General features: G+C 39.5%; 1 protein-coding gene across 1 annotated transcript in view; it reads right to left on the bottom strand.

The window, feature by feature from the left end:
- The window catches only part of LOC113655329 (pro-neuregulin-3, membrane-bound isoform), a 273,198-nt gene that overhangs the window by 76,092 nt on the left and 174,191 nt on the right, over positions 1-22,915 (bottom strand). Inside the window, exon 2 of the mRNA XM_027165818.2 lies at positions 13,708-13,837. Within this exon, the coding sequence (XP_027021619.2) occupies positions 13,708-13,837 (130 nt within the window). The remainder of the gene's footprint in view (positions 1-13,707; positions 13,838-22,915) is intronic.

Here is a 22,915-nt window from a genome sequence, read left to right on the forward strand (position 1 = left end):
CGGACGCTACTTTCCACGTCACTTTCCAGAAATCTGCTGCATCGTGTCGCTCCATATACTGTAGACCGACCGCTTCATGTGGCACAGTATGTTTAAATGATTTCATCATTCTTCCTCGTTCCTGAATAAATATCTCATCTGCACAATAATTCATTTGTCATTAATAGAAAATGACTTCCTCTAAAACTCCAGTGATGATGATTTCACACAACGTATAAAACTAATAATCTCCAGGTTCAGCTTTAATATAGACATGAACGGAGTTTCAATGATTCTGGGGGGAAAAATGAATAAAAATTTAATGCAACCAGCAAGACATCCATCTTGCAGCTCCTCTTGTGTTTCTGAGCTCCACTTGTCCGTAATGTTGAAATATATTACAGTATATAGACGTACGCGTCCTAGTTAAGCGCTTAAAAGAGAAAATACAGAAACATTTCATTACAGGAAGTGAAGCAAAAAATACAGCAGCGCTCAGTCTTATGTGAAGCACTTCCTCTCTAATCGTTTGTTTAATCCTAATGACCTCCTGTCCTTTCTTTTAGTTCTCCTGTTTTTTTTTACCCCTCACATTACTTCATCCTCCATCTTTTTTGCCGTTTTGCGTATTTTTTTTCTACCGTTTTGCGTATTTTAAATCATACGTAGAAATATTATATTATAACCACTTATGCATTAATAGCTAACAATTCATTCATTCATTATCTACCGCTTATCCGAACTTCTCGGGTCACGGGGAGCCTGTGCCTATCTCAGGCGTCATCGGGCATCGAGGCAGGATACACCCTGGACGGAGTGCCAACCCATCACAGGGCACACACACACACTCTCATTCACTCACACACTCACACACTACGGACAATTTTCCAGAGATGCCAATCAACCTACCATGCATGTCTTTGGACCGGGGGAGGAAACTGGAGTACCCGGAGGAAACCCCCGAGGCACGGGGAGAACGTGCAAACACACACAAGGCGGAGGCGGGAATCGAACACCCAACCCTGGAGGTGTGAGGCGAACGTGCTAACCACCAAGCCACCGTGCCCCCATAGCTAACAATGTGAAATAAAATTCATTTACTTTATATTGTTAGCTATTAATGTTAATGTATCTATTTCTGGGCGTGGCTTGTCCACTTTAGGTGCAGCCAAATGTCCACCCAAATGCAGGCATAGCAGACAGACAAGAGGTTTTTATTATAAATAATAACACAGACACACAGAGGACTCAACAAAAATATATCATATAAATAGGAAAAGTAATTACAGAAACATGAGGAATAGATGTGCAGATCATTGGGGCGGGCAAACAAACACACAAGCACAAAACATAAACACAGACACATGAGATAAATAATAACCAAACACTGCCAGAACACCACCCCCTAGTGTTCAGGCAAGGGATTGTCCAAGTCAACCCTGACACTGACAGGACAGAAGCAGAAACATGGAACTAAAATGACACAAAAACCTTCGCTGCAATGAAATGAAATCCAGAGACAGTGAATTTGTGGACTTTTTTGTTTTCTAGACTTTTCCATCATCCAATGACTCGACACTTTTGACACGTTTAGCAGCTTTTCACACTCCAGAACCGAAGATAGTAATCGTCTATCCGGCCGGACGTTTTTATCTGTTATTAGGTTATCTACCTGATCCTGAATCTATCCTACTACCTGAAGTTTTACTCTAATTATCAGACATCGATTACTCACATCCATTGAAAGCCAACCAAACCCGCTGAATTCAACCGTTCGATAAATAGTGGATTCAGCCGAACAAATAATCGGTATTTTTATCTTTGTAGCCACAGGCAAAAAGCCTCCAGAGTGCCATGTTCGAGTCACATCAGTGCCACTCTGTGTGCTTGTTAGAAAATGCTACACAGGAGGAAAAAAATACCAGGAACCGTCGACATGTCACGACACGAATTGAAGGATTCGCTACGACATATGATGTCATCGGTTATATCTGATGTCACTTGTACAGTTGAAACGAATAAGCTGTATGTCGGAACAAACGAACATGATCATGTTGTTTAAACAAAACAAAACAAAACAAAAAAATATCTTGTATTAACTCTATCAATATGCAATAATCCGGTGCTGTTGTGCAGAACATGCTTTTAATTGCTTCAGCTTGAACCAGCTTCGCGTGGGAGGCCGTTTGTTTGTTGTCTCGCTAAGCAACGGAGCATGCTTTATTAGTGCACTGTAGGTTTCCCGACGGATTTTTTTCTCTCTCCCCATTTGGGAAGCTGCCTGGTGCACAATAAGCACAAATATAAATAAATCTCATTTGCACATAATGATAAGCATCAATCATTTCGAATGATTCACACAGACTGCTCAAACATGTGTGTGTCTGTGTATTTCTCTAGGAGAAGCTTTGGGATAGAACCATGAAGATCTGGCAACTTTAATCGATATGATTCAAACATATATTAAGTGAATGTTTAGTGATGGGAGCAAATTTTGTCCCCAAACTGTAAATCCTGGCAAACCACTGGCATGTAAAAGTCCCATTTTGAGCAGTTTTCCATTAAGGCTTTTTTTCTTTTGCAATTTCAACCTACATGGTTTTATTTAATCCTTAATGCAAATGCAAAAGTGTGATCATTCCTTTGAATGTTTTTATCAAGCATTAAGCCTGCATTATTCATCACGGCCTGCATAAAGATTAAGACTCAATCCTCTTCCACTCTACTCACAGTCATACAGACCAGGACAAAACCAGAACTGAAATTTCAGGTTTACTTTCTGCCAGCAAAAATACCAGTTCCCACTTTTCCTTTATTTACAAATCCACTGCCTGAATTACACAATGAATCTTTGGTAAAAAAAAATCATAGCACGTAAGTAAAAAGCATGGTTTCATACACAGGGACACGGTGATGTAAAACAAAGAAGACGTTATTTGTCACATATACATTACAGCACAGTGAAATTCTTTTCCTCACATATCCTGCTTTTGAGGGTGGGGTCAGAAAGCAGGGTCAGCTATGATACAGCACCCCTGGAGAAGTGAGGGCTAATGGGCAGAGCCTTAACCAATTGAGCCACCACTGCCCCTATATACTGTACGGTATATTCTGCATTGAGATTCCTGAGAGTTTTACTCCCTACCAGTAACAAAATGGCATACTAAGGATCTCTAAATGTCTATCCCTAGTTTTACCAAAACCATGGAGGTAGAAATGTCAGCACCATCTGCCTCTGACAGTTCCTCAACCTTCATAATTGCTATTAGATACAGTAGAGGTTTGTTTTACATCCCACTTAAGTTCCCATAAACTAAACAAATTAGTAACCTATCCTTTGCAGTCCAGATACACACCTCTAGTCTTTACTGGATAAACTTTTGTGCTGCCTCTTATTTGTACAGTGATCCGCGGTTAATGGGGACCGGAACCCCTTGCGATAGGTGAAAATCTGCAAAGTAGGATTGGCCCTAAATTTGACCTTTAGGTCAATGACCTGGTCATCATCTTCCTCTTCCTCTTGGGCTCACTAGAGGAATCTTTCTCAGGGGCACGGCGCTTAGGAGGCATCGTAAGGGCTTAACGAAAAGTTAATTTCGAACACAATACGCGAGACACAGTTGACAGCGTGAACGAGAGTGGCGAGATACGACAAGGGAAGAAGCTGGGAGAGGATGCGATGATGCGCAGCCAATCAGCTCAGATCTCGTGCCGGGAACCAATCATGTGCCTTGTCTGAGTACCGTGGGTATGTACAAAGCCTCTGAGAAAGGTTCTCTCATTGTCTGGCATCCTGGGAAAGCGTTTTTATTTTTATTTTTATTTTTCAATGAATATTTTTGAAAAATAAGCGATGCACCGAGGCCGCGAAACTTGAACCGCGAAACTTGAACCGCGAAGTGGCGAGCGATTACTGTATTTGTTCATCTCAATATCCATAGTCACTTGCAACCCTAATGTCTATGTAATTATAGAAGAGTAGGAAAAAATGAGCTGCAAGGTTAAACATGGATACACTGTAGAGCCAAATATTCTACGGATTCTACAGTACAGTCCACAAACATAATCAGGTCATTCAGTCAAAACTGCAAGAGCACAAATGACTGACACACTCGACGCTCCACCGGTGGCTGACGCCAAGCTGTGACTCGAAGACAACTGGGCTAATTGGTTTATAAGCCCATCAATCAACATGCTCAAGCTTTAGACCTCAGTTGCTCCTCAAAGGTTTAATGAATGTCACAGTTACTCAGATTTCTTTACATTATTCGCCAGCTCTGGTGTCGCATCACAGCACGAGACCTGAATGACCCGCTGCAAAAAGCGGCTCATGAAATGCCACAAGGATTCCTGACTATTGGTGTTCTGAGTGATGGGTTACAAATTGGATGAACGAAACTCTGTAATAGCTGCCAGCTATTGGTATTTTCCTCTCATTGACCAGGTTTTAGGGACTGCCTTGGTGTTAAGACTGTGTGTGAAGGTAATAAGAATTGCTATTATCCATTATATAGAAGTCTGAAATCAGTTCCTTGGGAAATGTGTGCGTTAGTGCCTTTGGGCAAGAAGCCTTCAAACCGTAGATTGTAGGATATCCTTTCATACAGTAGGTGTGCATGGTACCCTGATTTGACATGACCATCCATTCCAGGGTGGATTCCCGCCTTGCGCCAAGTATTCCAGAGACAGGCTCTGGATCCACAATGACCCTGCGTGGGATAAAGCCGTTTATGATGCTAAAAGTAATAAAGATGAAAAAGCTAAACATGGTTTTCATGGTGATAGCTTGGACTGTCTAAGCTAGAAATCATGCCAAAGCTTTGCATTCCTATGCATTTGCCCCATTCATCAGTTACAACGGTACGGCACAAACATACCGTAACGACGAGTCGTAAGACCGAGGATCCATTTGCAGCTTTATTTTGACAATCTCGTAAACAACAGGCAGGATTTGATAACAGCAAACAGAACAGAGTAGGCAAGGCAAAGATGTGGTCAGAAACAGGCAGAAGGTCAGGGCAGGCAGAAAACAGTCATAAGGCAAAATACAGAAACAGATCACAGAACCGGTAACAGAAACAAATAGAAAACGCTCAGTAAGACAGCCGTAGCAAATCAAGACTTCGCATTGGAGTCAAGTTCAAGTTTGCCTTAAATAGGCACTGGGTAATTGGCCGCAGGTAGCAGTTTAATCAGTCCCGGTACATGGCTTATGGGAAATGCAGTCTGGAAAAGCTAATACTCAGGGGACGGTTCTCTCTGGTGGCGATCATAGGACGAAACAGGTGCTTCAACCATGACACATACATAGATTTGAAATACATTCCTTTTTTTTTTTTTTTTTTTTAACTGACTGTTGGTTTTGGTTCTTAGAATCATATCTATGAACTGAAACCCAACACTGTCTACGAAATCCCAGCTACGGACCAAAAAAAATCCCTGTCATTGATCAAACTCTATCCATATCACCTGCAATCCGGGCAAAAATATCCTTCATCTATCTCCATCATAAGACAATATATATTATAATAACATCCAGGAAGCCTGCTGAAATATATCCCGTCAGATAGCATGCTTTCTTTGTGTGGCTGTTGATGTGGAGCACTGCAGTTGGGGCTCGGTAACACTAATGTGGGCTTTTCTGTTATTCTAGCCAAGCTTTGAGACCCCATGCTGGCAAGACAATGACATCTGGGACTGAAATAGGGTTACGGTTACATTATCTAGAGGCTTAGCATCTGTGCTAGCAAGAGCAAATGGCTTGACAGTGCTTTGTTGTGTTGATAGATAGATAGATAGATAGATAGATAGATAGATAGATAGATAGATAGATAGATAGATAGATAGATAGATAGATAGATCAATAATTTTAAGCAAATTTCTCATTGACTAGACATTATATTCAGTGATTCCACCATGTTTTCCTATCGCCATGCCACCAAATCTCGTGATACTCATAATTATGACTTTTTTTGTCATGTTCATGTCAAGAGTCAAGTCAAGAAGCTTTTATTGTCATTTCAGCCATAGCTGTTGCAGTACATAGCGAAATGAGACGTTTCTCCAGGATCAGGGTGCTACATAAAACAAAGACAGGGTTAATGACTTGTTAGTAGTCTTAGCCACATAAAGTGCAACTGTGCAACCTGTTGCAAACAGTGCAGGACAAGACAAACAAGACAGACAAGACAGTGCAGGACAAAAGACAGTGTAGACAAAACGTTACAAGACAATACAAAAAGTACAAAAAATACAATACACAAAAGACAATAAACAGTAACAGAAACTTTCCTGCAGCAACATTTGAATGAACACAGTTTCTTAGCAGCAGGTATAATACTGTATATAGAATTGTGCAAAAAAACAGCAAATAACTGAAATATTGTATAGCATGTGCAAAATGGCTGAGATATTGTACAATACGATATGTGCGAAATGGCTGAGATATTGGACAGTGTATTCACCTCGTTAATACGCACCAATACGACAGGCTTCCATCCTCATTACTCACCCGCCTATTAAACAGCACTTGATCCTGAATATTCTTCAATTTTTTTGCATTTATTTTATTGAAATAAATGCAACTAAATGTGAATAGAGGTACTGTACTGTGCTGCCTCATAGGCTGTGCCGTGTTCCCGGAGGTGTGATGTATCATCTCACTGTACACAGGACATGCTGGATGATTATAAAAATAAAATGTAATGTTCTGTAAATAGTTATTGTCATGCAAGGCAACAAAAGCCTGATGCTTATATGCCAAGTGAATTCAGTAAAAAAAAAAATCCAGCTTCCTTTCAATCATGGAATAAATAAATAAAGCAATCCCTCACAAAGGAAAAAAAAACTCCACTCGTTCGCCAACAACGTCTTTTGTTCTGTTTTTTCCGACCGTAGCAAAGCCGCACTATTCTGCTGAGACATCCACAGCTCTGTCATTGATGTGGGACTAAAGCTGAAACGAGCTCTTTAAGAGCTAGACGAGCAGAAAAGTATGTAGCTTGACTTCCAATTCACAAAGTCTAAACCTCCTGCACCTGTACTGCACCCTGATTTGCCTCCGGCACCTTCAGCTCCAACTACCTGCACATAAGCATTCAATATATATATATATAGCTCTCTTGTGCTTAAAAAACACATGTAAGGAAACAGTACGACACTTTTGCTAACTTCCTGCCTGTCATTTAATATGTGATTTAAATAGTGCCTAAACAAGGCTTTGAGATTTTTAGAGAACTTGTTCTTGCTGAATTAAAATATTTACAGCTCTCAGCATTCATAACACATTTATAATCTTTGCAGAAACACTTTTTTTTTCATGATGTAGTGCTGGAGGATTCATGAAATGTTTCAGTCAAAGCTAACGAGGTGATATTAGACACTGAATGTGTTTTTCTGTACAGGAGCGTGAAGCGCCATTGTCACAGTTACTGTTTAAAGATGTCTCCGTAAAGACGTTATTTATATTACATTTCCTTTTAATCAGATGACACAGAGCATCTATAAACTATATAAACTACGACTTATTATAAAGAGCGCTGATCGATAATTTCAATATTTTGTGCTGTAATGGTCTTATTAATGCTAAATTGCTTGTCGCTTTAGTTCAAGGAATTTTTCTACTTTTTAGGCTTTGCCGTTAAGCGACATAGTGGCTTCATTATACGTTTCTTTAATAAATGTATATATATTTAAAGGTTCCTAAACAAAAGAGATAAACACATTAAACAAATTTAACACGGTTACGGAAGCAAAAGCCTCCAAACGTGAAAATATTTAATGCCGTATTACATGTTATAAGGATAAATCCTGCAGTATGTGCTTAGGAAAGAGTTACGTCATTGTTATAAAGGTGTCGTTAAAGTGTGATAACAGTACGTTGAACAGGTACAGGCAAATATTTCGATATTTAATACACATTAAAATGTCAATTCATGGGCACTGAAATTTTGTATTTTTTTATTTTTAACTACATTTTAAAAATGTTCAAATTCTGATTTCCCTTTTTTTTTTCTTTCCACAATGTCAAAATGTTCATAAAAATCACTTTCTGTGCAAAACTACAATAAAAACTACCATTTGCATTCAAATCTTATTCGTTAATCACCCCAGATCTCGTGATCGTGATCGTCGTCTTCGTCATCTTTGGCCCGTTCATTAATGACGACGTGCTGTAAATCTTGTGTGTATGTATTCATTTTTCTACTCAACTGCGTCGTCTGTATTACAACCCTTTTTGATGAAATGGCCACATTTTCCAAAATTACGACCGAATGTGAAAAGGATGACTCAAAAGCATTGAATTCCCAAAGGTACATCTAGAAAAAAGCTTTGTAGACAGTTCGGTAACCATAGATAATGGATGCTTTAGAGGGTACTCATAGTTAGATGGCCCAGAAATATGGGCTGAGTCACTGGTGATTTACAAGAAATGAAAAAAGTATCGTATTTTTTCTCCTTCGCGGTGTAAATATTGTGTTTTGTTAGAAACCTCGTATTACTTTCTTAACTCTACTGGAGAATATCGATATGATGGCAGCTTTAAAAGCTGCATTCATCTCAATACAGTGAGACAACAGAGCATATTGGAGTTTCATTGATCTGTTGTTTGTGGATTTATATTTGTGAAACTTCACTAGTTTTAAAGCTTTTTTTATTTTCACTTTGTTTTGTTTTATTTCACTTCAGTTTCTGAAGAAAAAAAAAACTGTGGCAGAGCATTGTACAGGATATTACTAAACTTACAACTGTTTCTTAATTAACTACTGTATGTGGACTCAGTTAAGGTGAGTCTACATCACTATGTTTCATCGTATACCTTTGACATCATAATGTTTCTTTCTTTTCTTTTTTTCATCACACTTTATATTAATCCCAGCAGGGGATTCGTATGATGACGGTTAGCCGTCACCATTCGAACTGTATTATAGAAGTATAGAAGTGACGTGACATACGGCTGAGTGACGGTGACCCATACTCAGAATTCGTTCTCTGCGTTTAACCCATCCAAAGTGCACATACACACAGCAGTGAACACACACACACACTGTGAACACACACCCGGAGCAGTGGGCAGACATTTATGGGTTCGAGTCTCGGGCCGGCAATACCACGACTGAGGTGCCCTTGAGTAAGGCACCAAACCCCCCCCAACTACTCCCTGGCCACCTCTGTCGTGGTATAGCCTGCCCGAGACTCGAACCCACAACCTTAGGGTTAGGAGTCAAACTCTCTAACCATTATTCCACGACTTCCCCCATTTTTTTTTTTTCAATAAGTGCAGTGAGAGTGTGTGTGTGCCCTGTGATGGGTTGGCACTCCGTCCAGGGTGTATCCTGCCTCGATGCCCGATGACGCCTGAGATGGCACAGGCTCCCCGTGACCCGAGGTAGTTCGGATAAGCGGTAGAAAATGAGTGACAGATGAGATGAGTCTCAAGTCTTTTTTTTTAATTTGCGACTCGAGTCTGACTCAAGTCAAGTCGAGCCCCCCATCTCTGAATCATTTGACTCAAGTCCGAGTCAAGTCTCAAGTCAAGTCTTTTTTTAATATTTGTCAAGCAAGTCTCAAGTCTCAAATTTGCGACTTAAGTCTGACTCGAGTCGAGTCATATGACTCGAGTGCCCCCGTCTCTGCTATACACTTACTTCTGGACTAGCAACACAATTGGCGAACTTGTAACACTAGCAATACAAGTATTAGCTGACAATTTAGTTACAGAGATTTAGATTTAGAGAGGTAGTTCGGATAAGCGGTAGAAGATGAGTGAGTGAGTGAGTGAATGAATAAGTGCAGTATATACCATTGTATTGATTAGGAATAAAGCTTAGCATTTCTCAAATGGTTCCTGGTTGAATTGAGAAACCAGGTTAACCTCCCAGGGCACAGCAGCATAAATGGCTGCCCACTGCTCCGGGTGTGTGTTCACTGCTGTGTGTGTGTTCACTGCTGTGTGTGTTCACTGCTGTGTGTGCACTTTGGATGGGTTAAATGCAGAGAACAAATTCTGAGTACGGGTCGCCGTACTTAGCCGTACGTCACGTCACTTCTACCTTCAGTTTGTAAAAATCATTCATCAGTTACTGTAAGTGAACACTCAAGCTCCAATTTCCTGCCCAGACCAATGTTTAGATTTGGCTTTAAAATCTTATTGCTGAGTCATGTGCTAAGATGCTAGCCAGAAACACACAAGACTGCTTTGTTAAACGTTTTTGTATTTCTAATTTTGCCTGTGATCAGTCTGACAAATGTTTTGATTCAGTCCTGTGCTGTTCGCTTCATTAAAAAACATTATTTAGTGCTTAGTATTTTCTCTCAAACATTGTTTCTGATGATGAACTGTGCATACAAATGAATCTGACTAGCAAAAATCGCTCAGGAGGATTTTTTTATTTTTTTTATTTATGTTTTTTCATTTTAGTATTAAGAGGTTGCATCATAATATCAGAGGTCTGACGTAAGGCTTCATATCTGCATGATCCTCGGTATAAGACTGAAAGCCTCAAAGCAACGTTCCCCCGATTTCATTTCAATTGATTGCACAGTTTAGTGGATTTTGCTGCTCTAACGCACCTGAATCAACGTATCGTCTCATTAACAAGCTACTAATGAGGTTCAAATGGGTACTTTAGAAAACGCAAAGCACCCTAGTGTCTAATGGAGCTGAACTAAGGGACCAGGTTTCAAAAAAAAAAAAAAAAAAAAAAGAAGACAGTGAGTCTCAGTGCTCTGGTCTGAATGTTTTTAAGCCACTGCTTAACTCTCAATAATTTATTGCCATTACCAAAATGGTGCATATAAAAGACTACCCAAGTCATGTCGAAAGTCTGCTATCATTTTGTCTGATTATCTCTTTAATTCCAATTAAATAAGGATCGAGTGAAAAGCCACACTTGTTTGATTCCCTACCAGAGAGTCACAGTAAGGAAAGACTAGTTTAAATGACCAGGAAAAAGGAACAAACAATCCAGTGCTTAAGAAATACCAGAGCAGCGCAAGAGAAAAAGAAAGGTCTTAATTAAATGCTGACTTTGGAGATGGAAGACTGAGCATGAGGCCGGAGGCAGCATCAGTTAAATGCACTTACTCACCCCTTACATAATGCTCCCAATTGGAGCGTTTGAGTAATTACTATGACCCTTATCTATCTATCTATCTATCTATCTATCTATCTATCTATCTATCTATCTATCTATCTATCTATCTATCTATCTATCTATCTTATTTATTTATTTGATATTTTCTTTTTTTATATACTTATTTATTTATTTAGCCATCCATTTACTTATTTTTTTATTTATTCATTCATTTCCAAATTGTATGAATTTTAAACCAATTCTATCAGTGAACACCAATGTCAGCTCCCGAGGTAATTTCATTTATTTAACTTATTTGTATTCCTTTACTAACTTAACTAGTTGATTTAAAAAGAATAAATTAAAATATATGAAATGACACAAAATATTCGATAAAATAACTTTTTAGTGGATGATTTTGTCCGTTTTTATTTATTTATTTATTTATTTATTTATTTATTTGTTTGTTTGTTTGTTTGTTTGTTTGTTATTCATTTGATATTACAAGCATAATTATTCTAAAGAATATTTTGCTTTTAGTCACATTACTCTAATATTAATGTACTTGGTCTAGTCATTAATTATTACTCATTCATCCTGGTTCAAGCAGTGATGCACGCTGGGATCGTACGGCCCAAATCAGGAACTCATCCTAGATATGGGATTCTAGATCATCTCAGCATATCCAAAACATGTCATGGCAATGCAGAGTAACAAGTCTACCTTCCCACCCAAGGAGTGTATGGTAAAAAAAACATGCCAAACTGAGCACACAATAATCTCAAAGCTCACAACTGAACCTTAGACCCTGGAGCTGGAGAAAACTCAATGTTTTCCCAAACCATTTCATATAAAAAAAGATCAGAAAGTGATGTCAATGTTCCTAGAACATATCCAGCAGATGCTCAACATCATCCATAATTCATGTTCCTTTTTTATGTGACGAGGAGCTCGATTTAACGACAGGGTGTCCAAATTGAAATTAGTACCATGTTGTTGTTCACTTGCCGGATTTTCCCCTCAGGCTAAGAACGAACTTGCTTTCAGAAATTAAAGCGTATTGATTTCGAAAGGACAGAACACAGCAACCTGCCGGGATTGCTGCAGCATAGTGAGACGACTGGATGCACGCTAACTCCAGGAACTGGATCACGACTAATACCGAATATGAAATATTACATACTATAAACAAAGCGTATTTAAAAAAATCTAAGACATTTTAGGTCAGTATAAGCTTACATTTTATCTCATTTTTATACAACTGAGCAATTGAGGGTTAAGGGCCTTGTCCAGGGGTCCAGCAGCGGCAGCTTGGTGGATGTAGGAATCAAACTCACAACCTTCCGAATGGTAGCCCAACAGCTTAACCACTAGGCTAACACATCATAAGCTACAAAAAAGCTAAACATAGCTGCTGATTTTTTTTTTTAGTATTACTTAAGTATTTTGTGTACATTATTTTTGCTTTTCAGTAGACTTCAAAGGTACAAAGTGGTCATTTTGATTTGAGAGCTATACATTTACAAAAAGAAGATGCACATTAAACCTCACTTTGTTGCTGATAAATGCACATTTAGATATGTAGCTGGCCTACTTTTTATTTTTTATTTTTTTATATATATTTTTTTAAAGGCTGTTAGAAAGCTTTGAGTCAAAACAACAACCTGGAACTGAGATTACACAAGATGGAACAAAAACATTTCACTTGTGCAAGGTGTTAAATGAAACAGTGTGTGGAAGGTTGAAGGGTTGCCAGGTTACAGAAATCCCCCAGGGACAAACACAGACAAATACAGCAACAAATAGAGATATAGCAAAGGTAATGGCATTGTGCAATATCGTAAGTGTGTAAATTTTATGTGTGTCATTGGTGCATTCATTGCCATCTACAATGCTGTTCTTATGGGTTAAATTCATCCGGCATGCGATTTTGACTCACATTACTTCCTTAACTTAGTTTACAGGCACACGTTAGCCTATATAGCCTGAAACACTAGTGCATGAACTATCCCTTTCGACCTACACCTTGCTTCCAGATCTCCTTAGGCTGCACTTTAATGGGAACTTTCTTCAGGGATTTAATTAGCAGCAGGTGTCTGAAAAGGAAGACGTGCCTTCAAGAAACAGTCAAATAAACAGAACATCCAGACCAACTCTGCCAATTACTACTGATCAAACAAGGACACTTGTTCCCCTTTGCTCCACGACGAGTCATGGAGTGTGACAATTTACTTATTCATCAGGGTAACGAACAAGACATCCTCTGAAGCAAAACCACAGGACTGACCTTCATGGAGCTAAAAGGCTAATATATATATATGGGTGGGGGCATGGAAGCACTCAGCCAATGTGTCACTGATGAACTTGTGCAAAGTGGCACTTTTAATTAGCACGAAAGGGACATCAGACAGTTCTCGGGCTATGACGGAACCGTCATCGTTAGCATTACTAAGCGCAAGAAGCAAGTCCCTGAGAGATGTAAAAAATAATATGTTGGGGGAAAGAGAATGAGAACAAGAAAGAGAGTGAGAAGGGAACCGACTGAGTGAGCGAGAGCTCCAAAAGGATCATTCTTTTGGCAAATTGAATACAGTATTCCCATCAGTTTAAAGCCACCGAGCCAGAACTTCACTTTATTTCTCTGATTTCCTACCTGCAGTGCTTGTGAGGGCCACTTAAGGTCTCGATGACAAAACACTCGCCATCGTTGAGGCAATAGGCCAAGTCCTTCTCCTGGCACGGCTTGAAATGCTCCGATTTCAAGGGCGGGAGGGTCGGGGCCGCTGCAAGACAAAAACAAGAAGGGGAAAAAAAACAGTTAGTAAAGAGTATGAGGTAATCAACTGACTGTAATGTAAGCGAAGATTCTGCAGGCAAAAGACAAAGAAGACGACCGAGTCTGTGATATATATCTATATCTATATCTATATCTATCTATCTATCTATCTATCTATCTATCTATCTATCTATCTATCTATATATCTATATCTATATCTATCTATACATATATATTCTCTGGAACAAACAAACAATAATCTTAGATTAAGTGTCAAAAGATAAAACGGGCTAAATGTAGAAACTAAACCAATTCTGTTTTCCTGAGACCAGGAGGGACATAACATTTTTTTTTTTAAATGTTGCTTCTGTCTCTTTACTTGTTCTATTGTTCCAGAATTCACCGACATTTCATTTCAAGCTTTGAAATGGTCATTTATTATTTATTTATTTATTCAATTGAAATCCTTATCCTTCTCCGCCATTAGAACGGCATGGCGGTACAACATTTTACAAACCATCGTGCGTATCTAGAAAGCAACTGGTGCATCCATTCGAATCCCATTATATTGCACTCCACTCAATTTGTTTATCCCTCCTCCCCAATATTGCCTCACAGGGGTTGTTTATTATTTCTCAGTATAATTGCCTAGTATCTTATTTGAGAAATTTAGTATAATTTAATAAGTAAGTCTCATTATTTTTCATTCACGGAGGCTGTTCGTGTCAACTGATATGTCGTAGAGACGATTATTTAACAGTTAGGTTGGAAATCAAAAGTTAATTGCTTATGAGATGAAAATGAAAACTAAAAAAAAAATGTGATTCGGAAAATGATTTCAATTTCATATACAGTTCGCTAATTTATTCTTGAATGTTAATAATTTAATTAGTATATTAATATCCTAAATACCTTGCTATCATTACTTTGTATATAAGCAAATAGTGCTGTATTTAGAGACTCCAGAGTCTATCCCAGGAATACTGGAGTGAGGTGGGTACACGCTGAATGGGATGGCGGTCCATTACAGGGCCTCACACACATACATTCACATGTGGGGTAATTTTATAGTCAATAGTCAATCAACCCCTGGGAGGTCGGAGGAAACAGAAGAACCCAGAGCGTATCCCACACTCAGGATAGGGGAAAATGTGAGAACTCCATACAGACAGCAACCTGAGATGAGGATCGACCTGAGGATTCTGGAGCTGTGAGCCGGCGATGCTAAACACACGATGCGAAAGCTGTTTGAAGGGTAAAAAGAGCAGACAGCATCACACTAACAACTTGATGTCTTCTCTTCTTTATCAGACAGCGGCATAGCCTGAATGGAAGCGTCGCTGTAATACAGTGTGTATAATGTTAACACAGTCCCGGTGTTCGCTTTGCTGCTGATCAGTGACTGTGAAAAGATGGATGGAGGAGAGGAACAATCGCTCTCTCTGGCCTAATGAGATTAATACAGGAAACAGTCCACTGTTTGGGAATAAGAGTCCATCGTGATGAATAGGACGCGCCTCTGTGTTGGCGAGAGCCTGCATAATATCAGAGCGTCGCTATTTTTTACGTTCCTATCGACTATGCCTGACAGCATGCTGACCATAAAACGTGACTAATGAAATTGCGCGTGTGCTAAAACATAGCAAGGAGCTACACTTTAAACTACATAAGTGTGTCAAGACATCAGCAGGGTGGAGGTGCATTAACAACAACAAAAAATGGATATGCTGTATAGGAAGAAATCAAGTGGACACATGCTGTTATGGATAAATAATCAATTACAAGGTAGCGTGATGAAGTGGAGTCTCTATCATACAATATAAGTGTTTTATTCCTCCTGTACCATAGCAACCTGCATCATTTTTTTCTTCCCCTCTTGGAGGTTATAAAACTGTTCCTGAGAAACTCAAAGCACAGAACTTCCACTAAAAATGGTAAAGAAATGTCTCCCTAAAGAAAACATGACCGTATCAGATATATTAGATTAATCAACACCTTCTGACCAATCTTATATTCGTACATTTATATATGTAGCCCTGTCCTCTGAAAAGTAGGCGCTGTTCCTCAGAACCAACGTTCTTCCAGGATCCTAGTAGCATAACTGGTAGACAGCAGGTATCAATCAGCATTGGGGACGCGGTAAAAATGACACCAGCAGTGAATGGAGAACAAAGAGAGATGCATGTATATTTACAGTATGGCAATTTATAGCATTGGGTGAGGTCCAGTGTTGTATAAAGTACTAGAAAGCGATACTCGAGTAAAAGTACGAGTATCGTACTAGAAAAAGACTTCGGTAGAAGCGAAAGTCACCTTGTAGAATATTACTCAAGTAAAAGTCTTAAAGTATCTGATATTTACTGTACTTAAGTATCAAAAGTCATTTTCTCATATTTAATGTACTTAAGTATTTGAAGTAAAAGTAAAAAGTAAAACTGCAGTGATTTTCCATAGGCGTAAGATCAGGGGCGGTTCTAGGATTTCATCTTTAGCGGTTTTAGCCCTCAGTGAGGATTTAAAACAAGAAGAGTTTTATATTATATATTATATGACTACATAGTAAGCCAAAAGTTATGGTATTATTTAAAATGGCAAAAGTGGACACCAAAATTTTATGCATGATGTAATGATGCCAGTCTCGAATCAAATCAGTTGATGCATGTGTGCATTCTCTACGAACAGTGTGTCCGATGAATGCGGTCATTAATAAAAAAAATATTCACAAGACAAAAGGAAATGAATAAATATTATTTTTATTTAATATTGATATTGCATTAATATTTTGTTTGTGCTATCAACTCCGGTAATAAAAATAGTGATATTTTACTGATTTTGGTTGCTTTCGGTTGCGTACCTGTGCTTCTCCGTAGAGCGGGCGGACTTGCGTAACGTAATCTAGGAGCAGTGATTCGCCAAACCTCCCTTATGACGGTCGCACACATTTCACATTTCTGATTTTATTTTGTAGTAACGAGTAACGAAGACGCTTAGTGTAAATATAACGGAGTAAAAGTATAAATTTTATCAAGAAAATGTGGAGTAAAAGTGAAAGTTGACATAAATTTAAATAGCGAGGTAAAGTACAGAAACGTGACATTGCTACTTAAGTACGGTAACGAAGTATTTGCACTCCGTTACATTACAACACTGGTGAGGTGAAATTCCACAGTGTTTTTGTTTGCAAGATAAATGATGCCCCCTTCTGAAGGCAGCTGGATGCTAAGGGTGTGTGTAGCGTTGAAGACCACAGACAACGGTGTGAACATGATATACCTCTACCAAAAAAATTAGCAAAGCATTAAACTGGTGGAGACTTGAAAAAACAACAACTATGTGCGCATATCAAGTGTCACTGTACAAGAAGAAGCTTCATGCCACATACTGAACAGCAAGAATAAACAATGCGTGTTAAGATCTGAAGCTCAGGTTTACTCCTTCTGACGTCCGATAAATTCTCTCCAGGTTCTCATTTATAAACGCAACACAACACCCGTATTACACAACGCAATTGATATTCGTCCTCTGAAAAAGGCAGTTAAGACATCGCTAGCCCTGAGCTGTGTCATGGATCTTGGCTCGTGACAGTCCTTCCATCTTTCTTGATTGCCGTAGGTGGGGGAAGGGGAAGGAGTGAAGAGATGGAAGGATGGGATTCCCTTGAGCTCTTTTCCAGGACTGTCCTTCAGAATCAAAGTTCCTCCAGGTTCCTAGCGGCATAACCGGTAGGCAAGGTCAGCGGGTATCAATCAGCATTGGAGCGGTAGTAAAGATGACACCGGCAGAGAATGGAGAACATGGAAGGACGAGGACACGCTCACGGACAGGATTTATGGCGATGAATATTCTCGGGAACGTCTAATAATTCTATTTAAGTACTTCAAGAGCAGTTCATTGAGAACTTGGAATGAAACTTAAACTTCATGCATAGTATGCACAGATTTTTGGGTAGCAGCATGACAGATGGGGATTCATGTTGAATAGTTTACTTCCTATTGAAAAAAAAGTTGATGGACTTATTGGTTAATATCCACAGAGATGCCAATATAACCCGAGTTTGGAGCTGTCATATGTTCCTTCTTGTTTGGTTTAAAAACATTCAGTTTCACTGTCTTTTGCAGGTATGACTGAAAACTACGATTTAGACTGACGACTTGTTCTCACTCCTCTTGCTCCCTTTCCAAAGTGTCATCTCTGTTCCTTGGTTTAAAGAAACTGTTTAGCCATTTTGTCATTGCATTTGTTCACATCTGTTGTAGTTCTCCAAAGTTCATGTATAAATTAATAAGTTTCCCACAAAAGGTTGGCATGGCCTAGTTAACTTTGTTTTGTCTTAGTCCAATAAATGTCAGCCTGACGCCACAAATATCCGCCTGAATATTGTTTCCCCTGTGGAGTAATAGCTTTTTAATGAAATATTGTGTTCAGTCTAGCACAATATAACCATTAATCCACGTCAACGACTACATTATTTTAGATACTATGTAAATTCCCATTTCTTTTAATTAACTTCAACACAAATGGGCAGATTTCTGTGGCAATGTATTAAATATGTTATCGACAGCCTTTTCTGATAACTGGTATATTGCAAAAATCCTCTCTTGTCAGGTTCATATCCGAAAAGGTCTCGTTGTTTCTGGGGAATAGCCAAACATTTTCCTCACTGAAGGCCATTCTAACAGAGACTCTGTGAGGTTTGATTAACAATGTCAGACAAAACACAAAACCAGCTAGAAATATTTTGGAACTGTGATGTCTAGTCTGGAATTTGTATTTAATAATATAATAATATCTGGAACATTAGAAAAAAATGTGTCACTTCATGTCCTAAAAGAAAACTGCCTAAAAGCTTTTGCTTTACCAATAATCTCTTACTTTTTCTCTCTTTCTTTAAAAGGTCATTGGCAATTTACTGCCTGAAAAGGAAATGCTGATTTCATCTTTTAGCTTCACTGACCACTCATTGTCAGTAACCTTTTCATCAGATTACGGGCCCTGCGGGTTGTTTGTGACAAGAGGACTCATTTGAATCCTCATTTGAAGCTAAGACTGCATTGCTTTCTTGACAGAAAAATGAAAAGCTACAACCAGTAATTGGTCAGGCTAGAAGTACTTGCAAACTTGGTAGCTTTGCCACAAGATCTGGCGACTTCTTATAATTGTTTTTCATTCATTCATTTTCATTTATCCGAACTACCTTGGGTCATGGGGAGCCTGTGCCTATCTCAGGCGTCATCGGGCATCGAGGCAGGATACACCCTGGACGGAGTGCCAACCCATCAGAGAGCACACACACTCTCATTCACTCACGCAATCACACACTATGGACAATTTACCAGAGATGCCTGTCTTTGGACCGCGACCCTGGAGGTGTGAGGCAAACGTGCTAACCACTAAGCCACGGTGCCCCCCTCTTATATTTCTTAATGAAATTTATTTCTTAATACAAGGATATCTAGCGACAAATGTAGTGACTTTATAAGCAGACATTAGGGATTGCCCAGTACTGGATATGGATCACCAGGTTCAATCACAGCTGCTGGTTATATGAGTCGAATGAAAACGTTCACTCGAGACTCGAAAGTCTCTGACCAATCATCAATCACCACTCTTTCTAATGACCAATCATTAATCAACATTGTTCTCAATAACCAATCACCATTGTTTCCTAATGACGCAACACTGCATCTGATAACCGATTTACAATCACACACAAATGACCATTATGATTTAAGAAATATACGAATCAGTACGCAAATATTCTCTGGCAAATTTTAGTTACTTTAGTTACATGCAAAGGTTGTCTTTAGAGAATCACAGTGAAAGGACATATCTGTCGCTCTGAATAGAATTTGCGATCATAAGACCATGTTTCATCATTTCAGACTTAATCAAGCATTCTACATTTCATACATTTGGGGATGTGTAGTGCAGAACCAATCCCAGAGATTGCATACTGTGACTAGCTCAACTCTGAAACAAACAGGAAACATATAAAAAGGCACACACATTCAACACAACAACCAAAAGGGCAGGAGGTAAAGCCTCTAAAGCCAACCCAATCTTGCAGAATTACAATGCTCTCTCCTCAGGGAGCCACTCAAACCTGGGTGATGGAAGTGAGAGGCTGACAGAAGCGGGAATTCAGGGAGGTTGGGTGCGGTACAGTGCTATTTTCCCCCAGTGATATAATAAAAATGAGTGATTTAATAACGATGGCAGCTTCTCCTGTCTCCCATCGACTGCACACACACCACAATATCCACACCATCAAGATATCAAGATAAGCCCCCACTGATATTGCGTCGACTGCTGAGTGCCTGGCCCCAGGAAACCGAACATGGATGGAGTCTTGTGTGTGCTCCAGGGTGTGTGTGTGTGTGTGTGTGTGTGTGTGCGCGCGCGTGTAGATCTTAGCAAAGCACACTCCCTCAGCATTACTTTCTTTTGCAGTGGCCATCATGCAGAGAAATAAAGGTGGTCGATGAGGAATCATGCAGGCAGAAGTTGCTACACTCTAGCCTGGCAGTATTCACCTGGTATTTTCTGTACCGAGCGTCTAAGCAGTGTGGTGTAGCTCATGCCGTGGTGTAAATTCGACCTTCCGTTTTTATGGATTTTTTTATTAAATGGTACATGAGGCAGTCAGCAGTACCCCTTTCACCAACCATGCCTACAACAAGCATTTAAAGCATGTGTTCTTTCTGTGATAGTCTGTCTAAGATTGAAGAGCTGACTTTAAATCATACTAGATTTTGGCCAAATCATCAGGAATGTGCGGAGCTCCAAGTGACCAATACATTTCAACACTGGCCCCACAACACTAACCCTAACCCGAAGTGACTAATACATTTCAACACTGGCCCCACAACCCTAACCCTAACCCGAAGTGACTAATACATTTCAACACTGGCCCCACAACCCTAACCCCAAGTGACTAATACATTTCAACACTGGCCCCACAACACTAACACTAACCCTAACCCGAAGTGACTAATACATTTCAACACTGGCTCCACAACCCTAACCCCAAGTGACTAATACATTTCAACACTGGCCCCACAACACTAACACTAACCCTAACCCTAACCCGAAGTGACTAATACATTTCAACACTGGCCCCACAACCCTAACCCTAACCCAAAGTGACTAATACATTTCAACACTGGCCCCACAACCCTAACCCTAACCCCAAGTGACTAATACATTTCAACACTGGCCCCACAACCCTAACTCCAAGTGACTAATACATTTCAACACTGGCCCCACAACCCTAACCCTAGCCCCAAGTGAATAATACATTTCAACACTGGCCCCACAAACCTAACCCTAACCCTAACCCCAAGTGACTAATACTGTACATTTCAACAGTGGCCCCACAGCTGAACCTGTAGTACCTGAAGTTATCAGTGAATTCCAGATTCAACTCGGTGGCAGTGTCGGCCTTAGATGCTCCAAGATTCATTGACATTTGCCACCAGTTTTAAGCATAAGATACAATCACTGGTTAAAAAAAAAGTAGTTATCTACGAATACATTTTACTGCATATTTACGAACAGGCTATGGTCAAGGCTTCTGCTTATCAGTCATATTGCCCCATATTGTGAAAATACACACTTCTTCCCTGCTGAGAAATCCAGCTTGGTCTGTAAGCAGGTATATAACAGAAAATTCCTGGCTATTTATTAATCACCAACCAGCAAATGGTCTCCCAGATTAACTTACTTTGTTTTGGCAATTTGTCAGATTCTCTAGCAAATGCTGAAGTTTAGCTTGCAGGCATGCATTTCGCATTAGGGACATTTCCGCTAGGCACTTTCCATCCGATCATCTACATTATCTGCTTTCTCTTGTTGGCAGGAATACACCATAGACTGGATGCCAATCCATTGCATGACCTCACACACTTGCAACCTTGTTGACGCGTAAGTTAAGTTAGTTATCTAATCCTCTGATAATAGAGGTGACCCTCTTTACAATGTTTACTTTTAAAACAAAAAAAAGAACACGTCCATAATGATTTAGAAGTGATTAGCTGAATGATGCATGATTTTGAATGTGAATTGACTTCAGGTTAAAATGTAGAAGGAGAACTCGTCAACTTAACGTGGCCCACGTATCAGGAATAGACCCTGATACTCATTCTCAAATTAAGACAGCACACTTTGCCCTTCACCTTTCTGAATGGCACGTTTTGCCAAAGATGACATCGGGATAATTTGGTAAGTATAAATACTTAACATGTATTTAAACAGAGACCATGCAGTATCTCCGCAACACAATGTTAAATCCAACCCTGTCCAGATCTGTCTTCTTTCTATTCCAATCCTCCTAAAATATTGAATTTGTTTTTGCTTCCTTCTGCCCCTACCAGTCCTAGCATTGCACAGTCCTGTGCTTTTGCCTTTTGCTTCTATCTTTTTCCCTTTTTGATTTATAACATCCTGCCCTGAAATGGGATTCAAGGCAAGACCGCTAGATTCCAACTGGCAGAGCTTCTAAAACAACAAGGTTTGGAGACAGAGAATTCTGCCACACCATATTATTAAGTATGGTAACATTTGATACAGTACAAATCCCAGACTTGTAAATAATATCTTTCTTTTGTTTTAGATATAAAGGGCAATACTGTCCTGCCTGCTGGTGACAAAGTCCCTCCCAACCTACAAGACATATTTTTTCTTTCTACACCTCTGGGGAACCTGTTCCTCTGGAATTCCATAAAATTACAATCTAAATGTCACCTCATACAGTGTGTGTGTGTGTGATGTGACAAAAGAGATCTGCAGACTGCAGAAACTGTGTTCATATTTGAAAGACGGTGAAGTTCAGGCATCTAATCATAATGGTTGCAGCATGAGGTGGGTGTGGAGTGATGACGGCTTCGACAGAGGCTGCCGATGGTGCTGCATTGCAGATGTGATGAGCGGCGGAGACGTGTGACAAACAGTACACACACGCACGCACAAATATACTCATGCACACGTAACACATACACAATGAGTTTTTACCCTAGAGAACTTTTTGTGCTGCGGTAGAATCTGAAGGAAAATTGCGATATGTCCATTCAAAACAGAACCAGGAAAT

Source organism: Tachysurus fulvidraco, chromosome 4 (assembly GCF_022655615.1).
Source record: "Tachysurus fulvidraco isolate hzauxx_2018 chromosome 4, HZAU_PFXX_2.0, whole genome shotgun sequence".
NCBI lineage: Eukaryota > Metazoa > Chordata > Actinopteri > Siluriformes > Bagridae > Tachysurus > Tachysurus fulvidraco.